This window comes from Aegilops tauschii, chromosome 5 (assembly GCF_002575655.3).
Source record: "Aegilops tauschii subsp. strangulata cultivar AL8/78 chromosome 5, Aet v6.0, whole genome shotgun sequence".
NCBI classification, from domain to species: Eukaryota; Viridiplantae; Streptophyta; class Magnoliopsida; order Poales; family Poaceae; genus Aegilops; species Aegilops tauschii.
Window position 1 is genome coordinate 2,752,458 of NC_053039.3, and position 9,829 is coordinate 2,762,286.

Sequence of the window (9,829 nt, forward strand, 5' to 3'; positions counted from 1 at the left end):
AAGACTTGAGGTTTTGTTGGAGTGGCGTACTCCATGCTTTTCCTCAAAGTTCATGGTTTCGTGTGTCGGTGCCTATGGAGGAGGGGCATTAGTGAAAGTTGCGTAAGGCTTTGGTCATTAGAGGCAACGTCGACATCTCTTGACGCCGTGTTCTTCTCCTTGGAGGTGTTGCTTCCACGCCTCTTCTCTCTAGATCAAACAATATCACCTTTGCCACAGCCGCCCTTCCTCGGCGTCCCTCTATGCGATGCCCTTGTGTGTGCAGGGTTGCGAAGGTTCGCTATGGTGTCCTCATGTCGTCATTGTGCTACCTCGATGTGCTCTCAACTTCTTTTAAATGACGTGCTTCTTGATTGGAAGACCATCCCATGACCAGGGGTTGTTGAGATTGGTGCCATGCCACAAGAATCATTTGATGTTTCATCCACTTGCCAAGGTCCATTGAGTGGGTGGCTACGTTGGTCTCTAGGGTTAGTAGGGGCATCGATAAAGTCTTGCATAACCTTGCTCATTGACGATGACGACGTCCATGGATGTTGTGCTTCTCTTTTGAGATGTCGTTTTATCAGTCCCTCCTCCTTCAAACTCCTGCTATCCTATAGCACCAAACTCGGCACTAGCTGCGTGCCTTGGGAGCGGTGCCCCGCTTCGTGAGGTGCGTTGAGGCGCTCTATGAAGACATGTGCTCATCATCTGGATCAGGAGAACCCCTTTAGTTCTTGTGCTTATCTTAGTTTGGCCAATTGTGGTTCTATGGTAGTTGGAACCTCGAGCAGGATTGATGCGTGCGTGGGCTACCATTGCATCTTGTTCGGTTGTTGCTTTACAAACAACGAAGGTGAAATCCTTTTTCGACGAGTCATAATGTAGGACAACATCCATGGTAGGAGGGTCATGATGTAAACTCACAATTAAGACTTCTTTTGCAGTGGAGTAACATAGGCATTCTTAAATGAAGAACAACATGATATCCAAGAATCAGAATTAAACTCTACGAGATTACGAGTATCTCAAGAAATTACATAGAGAAACACAAAGAAAAATTTCTGACAAACATAATCAAGTTGCAAGAGCAAAATATGACATTATCCCGTAACACATATATTACATACAACAAAAACTCGGGTTTCACTTTCATTGTCCATATTTAACTTTATTTACCTACTCACTGGAAATATATCCTCCTAAAAGGTATTTAAGAACGGCATTAACCACCAAAGTACATTTATCTTAGCATGAAGAGCTAAGACAGAACACATTGGAACATTAGCCATGCATGCAAGCCAAATCCAACCACCGAGCTCAACCACTCGAAGATTTTGCGTTTTAATCACTCTCCGAGCTTCCGTCTGAACCAGCAAAATCAATGCAAGTACTACTGCCACCGCCATATGCTTGGCTGCTAGGGTGAACAACGGTTGGCTTGAAGCCTTCGCAGCCGTAGCAATGCCCTAAAAAACAAACACACAAAAAAGAGTCAGACAAATATTAACACGACTAAACAAAATAGATTCCATCTAACGCAAACCTTACGATTACATGCTATTCTGGAGATATAGATAGCATGCATATAACTAACTGGAAGCCTAAGAAAGCAGGTTTGAGCATCTCAAAAATGCCATTTTTGCTTAATTGCTTCTTCATGTATATTTACATCCATTAAGCAGCAGGACATATGATCTAGAGGAATAACTGACAGTTTCAACAAAGGTTCATATTATTTGCAGGATTGTTCAATTGCGAAAGGTGACACTAACTATGTAGCAGGAAGGGCATGCGAAATCACTAGGATTGATAGTTTCTACGAGTTTATGGCATGGACATCTTATATCCAGGATTTGGTCTGCAAAAGGTACTCTTTAAATTAGAAAACAGCAGTCTCTCTGGCTAGTACGTACCATTGTCATGTTCTCCAACGATGCAGCACAGGACCACATCCTTCTCGCCATGGAAAGCGGAGTTGACCTCAGAGAAGAAGAGCTTGGTGCTGTCGGCATCAGCAGAATGATGATGATCCTCTGCTTGCTTAGCCGTGAAGTTGTAATGGATGCAGCCCCCTCCAAACTCCCAAAACTCACGGATCACTGGCACCTCCACCAGCTCAAACTGAAAAAACAAGATGGAAGAGTACAGTTACAATAGAGCAGTGGGTTAACACACAATACACCCACACCCACACACACACTCTTACGGGAGAGGAAGAGAGGAGAGACCTTGGTGTTGTTTGCTCTGTTGTACTTACGCAGGGCAACCTTTGCATGGTGCCGCCCAGTCTTTTGCCTAAACGCGACTCTCTTCTCACGTAGTGCATTCCTTACTTCCGGAGGTTTCCTCTGCCTCGGTACACACTCCTCTTCCTCACCGAAATCGGCGCCGTACTCCCCATAATCGGGTTCAGGGAAAGTGAACTGAAACCTAAATCCATGTTCCTCCATGTTGATACCTTCAGGAGTGCTCCTCTCCTTGGAAGCACAGGCAGCTCGGCTCCTGATGCATGGGGTACTCCTGTCCTTGGAAGCCCACCCAGCCCGACTCCTAATGCATCGACAAATTATGATCATGTCATAGAAATGACCAGAGATAATATAGCACGCTCTGCCACTCAAAAATAAAGTTACCAGTACCGTTTTCCCATTTTTACTATGATGAAGTGTGGTGTGTCTCTCTGAGAGATGCGTGCAGAGTTTGTTAGGAACCGGTTACAGGAGATCAAAAACTTGAATAGTTTATCTCAAATTCGGATTTGACATTGTGAATTAAACAGGTGCCAGGCGTGGTTGACAGCAGCTGCTACTGTCAACCAGAGCTTGCGAGCGGCTGTTATATTACTATTTTCCGGAACGAATAGGTTCAGTACAATTCTTAGCCCATGATCGATGCAGCTAGCAGCGCAAGAAGAAAAATACAAGTAACCATGAAAAAAGTAGTTTGCAATTCTTAAGTTACCGACCCCGCAAGGCCGCAATCACATTTCAACATACCCAGAACGATATTGGACAGAGAGCAGTCAGAGAGAGTCTTTTTTTTTTTACCTTGCGTACCTCCCCCTGGAAGCAGCGGATGAGACAGCAGCTTGAGCAGGATGGTGTTGCTTTGGCTCCTCTGGCAAATTCTCCTTGTGCCTGAACCACAACATGCCAATAATTCAGAATTACTACTACAGTTAACAACGGAAGCAGAGCCGTCCGCACAATCAATCTGTGAAACCAATGATTAATTCTACTTTTCGCGGCGAGATTTCACTCAGAACCGTAGGAGATTGATTGTAGTCGGATAGGATAGGACACATGTGAGTGGAATTCGAAACGAATCGAATCGAACAGGAGGACGAGACGTACTGGGACGGCGGCTTCGAGAGCTTGGGCAGCGGGCCGAGGGGCGGCGGCAGGCGCCTTGGGGGGACAGCGACGGGGCGGTTGAGAAACTGCAGGATGCGCCTGTCGACGCCGCCTTGCCCTTGCGAGCCTCCCGCGCACCTGTCCAGATCGAGCTGCGACCAGCAGGGTTGCGGGCCCTTCCCCCAGCGGTCGTTGGCTGTCGGCTCCCGGAGAGGAGAGTGGAACGGGACGAAGCAGTCGTCCACGGACATGGTGGGGTGGCGCCGCCGGAGACAGAGACGGCGGACGAACGAACGAGGGTTTGTTTAATTGGGGAATTTGGGGGGAACGACGGGGAGACGACACCTTTTATTTCCAACAAGCTTTCTCGACTCGGCCTCGGGGTACAACCGTACAATTACAAATTACTCCCCCATAAATAAATATAATACTGCAGCATTTAAATCATTAAAAGTAGTAATCTAAACGTTTTTATATTTTTTTTATAAAAAGAGAGTACCATTTAGATAGCCTTTGGTTTTATTTTTCTATGTATAAGCGGCTTTTCTGGTACTGGTGTTAGGTTTTATCTCGTCACTAATATATGATCTCGTCACTAATATCCCGGACTACAACAACCCATGTGTTTAATTTCTTAAATGACACCTTTTAGAGCCTAGAAAAATTCAGAAGTTTTTCTTTTTGCAGTAAATGCGGATGTGGACTATGTATGTATAAATTTCTACTCCCTCCGTTCAGAAATAAGTTACTCACCATGTTACTTAAATTTGAATTAAAAACCTATTTCCGAACGGAAGGAATGTAAATTATACCTCGAACCGTGGCCTACAGAAAAAAGACGAATACGTGGGTGAAAATGGATCTACTTTTTTCCTTTGTAGACCCATAAATATTGACTTATCTGTATATGAATTTTACGAATACACATCGAATAATGTTAGTAAATTTTGTATTTCTGAAAATATGGGGCGCCGGTCACAAAAAAAAAGAGAAACCGCACTTGTATCCCTAACTTGGCAATCAAGAGACATGAAAACTGAGTTCGCGTGTGTGTGTGTCTATATATATATGTATATAAAAAGAAAAAGGAAACTGCATGCGGTTGGAGGAGCAAAAAGAACTTACCACGAATCTCGCGGCTGATCCGCCATGGTCGACTGATTCCGCGATATATTGTGTATGTACGCAACGCAGTTCTTCTTTCTAATCTGAAGGAAGGTGTGAGATTCGTCTCCATGGAAAGTCAGATCGATAGGTATATAAATGCGACCTCCTTCCTAGTAGGCTCCAAGACGGATGCGGTTTCCGATTCGTGCGCTCCCTTTTCTACGGGAGTAAAAACACTTGTTTCCGTTTGAATCACCGTCTCTATGGATCAGCCAGATGATTTCTTAGAAATCACAGTCTGCACAGCCGTCCGATCCGTTCGCACATGACCCTTGGATGGTCTTCCTCTTCTTCGGTCTTCTACGATCCTGCTTGCGTTTGCAAGCACGAAGCACCCCACGCCCCTTGACGGGGTCATGTATCCGAGGTGGCTAACACCCAGGAGCCCAGCCTCATCAATCACAAGTGGTCCGCCAGGTCCAGGACACGGCGCAAACCCTAGGAGGCAGGACGACCTTGTTGTTGCCCAAGGCTAAAGAGCGGCAGCGCACCAGATCGCATCTATCATGTAAACCCTAGACCTCTATTGTCTATATAACGGGAGGTCTAGGGTACTTATCAATTATCTATCCTCGGATAGGAGAACTCTTGGTAGCAATCTCATAAATCATTGTAACCCCTATTACGAGATATCCCTTCACTATGAATCATCAAAACTAGCAAGACGTAGGGTATTACTCTCCTGAGGCCCGAACCTCGATAAACCCCTGGTGTGACCTCCGATCCATGACTTCCAGTAGCGCTTGGACCCCTACCGAGGGATTTGACGGGAATTTGCTCCGTCAGTTGGCACGCTAGGCACGGGCATCACTGATACGTCTCCATTGTATCTACTTTTCCAAACACTTTTGCTCTCGTTTTGCACTCTAATTTGCATGATTTGAGTGAAACTAATCCGGACTGACCTTGTTTTCATCAGAACTATCATGGTGTTGTTTTTGTGCAGAAATAAAAGTTTTTCAGAATCAGACGAAACTTGGTGTACATTTTTTATTGAATAAATAAAAAATACCGGAACGAAGATCCACCGGAGGGGGATACTAGTTGCTCAAAAGGCAACATGGCGTGCCTACCCCCCCCCCCCCTAGGGCACGCCCTGATGCCTTGGGGGGCCCACGAGGCTCTGTCTGCTCTAATGCTAACTATATAAATTACGTTTCTCCGAGAAACAAATAAGAGAAGAAGTTTCATCGCGTTTTACGATACGGAGCCGCCACCACCTCCTGTTCTTCATCGGGAGGGCTGTTCCGGAGTCCGTTCAGGGATGCAGAGAGGGGGATTCATCGTTGTCGTCGTCATCAACCCTTCTTCATCAATAATTCCATGATGCTAACCACCGGGAGTGGGTAATTTATTTGTAGGCTTGCTGGACGATGATGGTGTTAGATGAGATTTATCATGTAATCGAGTCAATTTGTTAGGGCTTGATCCTTGGTATCCACTATGTTCTGAGATTGATGTTACTATGACTTTGCTATGCTTAATGCTTGTCACTAGGGGCCGAGTGTCATGATTTCATATTTGGACCCTCTATGTTATCATCAATATATTTGAGTTGTTGATCATATCTGCTAGTTGTACGCACTTGTTATTGTTCTGATCCGTAGACCCCAAGGTGACAATAATTGGGATAGTCTCCGGGGATGGCTGTAATTCGAGGAGTTTATATATTCACCATGTGTTAATGCATGCTTTGTTCCGGTTCTCTATTAAAAGGAGGCCTTCATATCCATTAGATTTTCTTATGGACCCTGCTGCCACGGGAGGGTAGGACAAAAAATGTCATGCAAATTCTTATTGTAAGCACAAATGACTATATACGGAATACATGCCTACATTGAATTTATGAATTGAAGCTATTGTGTAACGCTCTAGGTTCTGACTGTTATATGATGAATGTCATGCAACACAAATATCCATCGTTGATCCAATGTCTACGCTTTGCTCATATCCATCGTTGATCCAATGTCTACGCTTTGCTCATATTGATCTTTGCTAAGTTATTGCTGCTGCTGTTAGAATCACTACAAAACTACTATTGTTACTGTTCTTGTTACTGTTACTATTGTTACTGCTATTATCAAAACTATCAAACTACTGTGCTACTAAATACTTTGGGGCAGAAATATTATCTTCCATGTGTGGTTGAATTGACAACTCAATTGTTAAGGCTCATAAAAAATACCCATATGTATGACACTGCATTTAGTCACATAGGCGAAATCCGCATGAAGAAATTTGATAATGATGGACTTTGGAGTCATATGATTACGAATCATCTGACACTTGTAATTTTCGTCCAAATAGTGAAGTAAACTAAAACACATGCCATAAAGAACGAGCAACAAAATAATTGAAAATATGTATATTGATGTATGTAGTCCAATAAGTGTTGTCGCAAACAGTGGATTTATCCATCCTCAAGGATGACTCAAGTAGATATTTGTATTTACTAACTGAGATATAAATTTGGATCTTTTGAAATGTTTCAAAAGATTTTCAGAATGAAGTAGAATTTATTGTAACAAGAAAAATATGTTTCTACAATTGGATTCCAGAAAAGAATATTTGAGTTACAAATTTAGTGAATATCTGATGAGCTGTGAGAAATATTTTATAGCTTGCATATCATAGAAACACCAATAAGAGTAGAGTATTTTAAGTAGATGTAATCAAGCTATGTATGACATGGTGCGATCAAAGGTGGCATTAATTATTTCGTCAATATACTTTTTAAAATTCCGCTGCGGTACGACCCCATAAACACAAGAAGGGCTGAGATTAATCCGTACCCTTTCACCATAAAGGCCATGATGGTCATATTTCAAACAAGCTTCGTCCACCTAATCCTTCTTTTATTGGCAATCTCCAAAAAATTATGCATGCGGTGTGATTCAAACTCAAAACCTCCAATTCTAATACACAACACACTAACCAAGCAGGACAGGTTACCATTCGTGTCTAGATTCCATTTTTCTTCTTCTTGTACACTACGACCTGGCATGCTTGGCCGACCCAACAGGCCCGACGGCGTGTTGGGCCATGGTTGCTGCATTTTTTCTTATCTATTTTTTCTTTTTATTTTTTCTTTCCCTTTTTTGTTATTTCATTTTTCCTTTCTTGAGTTTAGTTATTTTCTCGTTCACAATTTTCAGCAACTGTTGGGAATTTGTTAGCAATTTTCATAAAATTGTTAATGTTTTTAACATTTTCGAAGATAATTTGAAATTCCAAAATTATTGATAAATTAAAAATAAATGTTTAGAACATAAAAATGTGTTCATGTTGATTCATAATTATGGAAATTTCATATTTGAAACAACAGAAGCATTGAATTTAAGAAAACTACGTGCTCACGGATGCAGTCGTCTGGTCTAGTCTGTCACCCTACTCTTAACTAGTTTTTTTTTTGCAATATGGATAAATGACCCTAACTTTTTGCAGTAGCTTGACATGGACATAATAGGCATCCATGCATTGATTCGAATGAGTTACAACATTGTCGGTACATTGCGACACGTGTGGCCATTATTCACCGAAAGAATTCAAAAATGTCAAAAACTTGTCCTATGAAAGTACGGGTTGGCATGGTGGCATGGAATGGTGATACATGGTGATGGGAAAAAAATAGTGCATTTGACGGATGTCAAAAAACAAGGTGTTCACAAATTGACCTGAACACCCAGTGTCTAACATGGTTTTTGTACATGTGAGAATGACCCCAACTTTTGCCACCAAGAGTGCATGCCCATGGTAGGCATACATGTCTGATTTGAATGAATTCGGGCACCGTTTGCAGTTGCAACACATCCGGTCATTTATCGACATTTTTTCATCGAGGAAATTTCAGAAAATACAATGCTTGTCGAAAATGAAAACAACCTGACATGATGGCATGAATTGGTGATACAAGGTGATGGAAAAGAACTGAGGCCATTTGACGGATGCAAAATACCAGGTGTTCACAAACAGACCCTTCTGGGCGCCCGAACACCCTCTGTCTAACATTGTTTTTGTTGTACATGTGAGGAATGACCCTAAATTTTGCCACCAATGGTGTGTGCCCATAGTAGGCATCCATGCCTGGTTTGAATGAACTCAGACACCATTTGCATGATGCAACACGTTTGGCCATTTATAGGCCTTTTCTCACCGAGAAAACTCCAAAATATATATAACTTCTCGAAAACGAAAATAACTTGACATGGTGGCATGATTGGTGATGGAAAAAATGGGGCCATTTTACGGATGTAAAAAACCCAGGTTTTCACAAACTAGCCATTCTGGCCTACCCAAACACCCTCTATCTAACATGGTTTTTTGTTGGACATGGAGGAGTGACCCCAAATTTTGCCATCAAGGGTGTGTGCGTGTGGTAGGCATTCATGTCTGGTTTGAACGAATTTTGACCCCGTTTGCACATTGGGGCTGATCCAACCATTTATTGACTTTTTCACCGAGAAAACTCCAAAAAATACAAAACTTGTCAAAAACGAAAACAACTTGGCATGATGTCATGAATTGGTGATACAAGGTGATGAAAAAATTGGGACCATCTGACGGATGTAAAAAAACAGGTGTTCACAAACAGACCCTTCTAGCCTACCCGAACACCCTCTGTCTAACGTGCTTTTTTGGACAGGTGAGGAATGACCCCAGTTTTGCCACCAAGGGTACATGCCCATAGTAGGCATCCATGTCTCGTTCGAACGAATTCAGAATCCATTTGCACGTTGCGATATGTTCGGTCATTTATCGGTCTTTTTTCAACAAGAGAACTCCAAAAAAATACGAAACTTGTAAACGGAAACAACTTGGCATAGTGGCATGGATTGGTGATACAAGGTGATGAAGAAAATGAGGTCATTTGACGAATGTTGAAAAATGAGGTGCTCACAACTCGCTTGCTTGTTCGCCCGCTTGCTTCACTCGCTCGCCCGCTGATACGTCTTCGTCGTATCTACTTTTCGTAACGCTTGTACTCTTGTTTCGGACTCTAATTTGCATGATTTGAATGAAACTAACCCGGACTGACCCTGTTTTCAGCAGAACTACCATGATGTTGTTTTTGTGCAGAAATAAAGTTGTCAGAATGGAACAAAACTTTTTGGAGAATTTTTATACAATAAAATAAAAATATTGGAGGCAAGAACCACCGGAGGGGGGGGTCCCTGGGGGTGCACAACTCACCAGGGCGCGCCCCCCGTACTGGCGCGCCCAGGTGGGTTGTGCCCAGCTGGTGGCCCCGCTGACCCTATCTCCGATGCTATACAATCCTATTTTCGAAGAAAAAAATCAAGGAGAAAGAATTATCGGGTTCACGA

At 42.8% G+C, this 9,829-nt stretch overlaps 1 protein-coding gene across 1 annotated transcript; it reads right to left on the bottom strand.

Moving 5' to 3' along the window:
• Positions 1-1,043: 1,043 nt before the first annotated feature.
• On the bottom strand, positions 1,044-3,666 carry LOC123495650 (uncharacterized). The gene is made up of 5 exons (XM_045232130.2): positions 3,339-3,666; positions 3,033-3,122; positions 2,214-2,535; positions 1,899-2,106; positions 1,044-1,451 (listed from the first exon to the last, which is right to left on the bottom strand). Exons 1-5 carry the CDS (start codon positions 3,587-3,589, stop codon positions 1,327-1,329), a joined length of 996 nt encoding a protein of 331 aa, XP_045088065.1. The 5' UTR covers positions 3,590-3,666; the 3' UTR covers positions 1,044-1,326.
• Between the last annotated feature and the right edge of the window lie 6,163 nt (positions 3,667-9,829).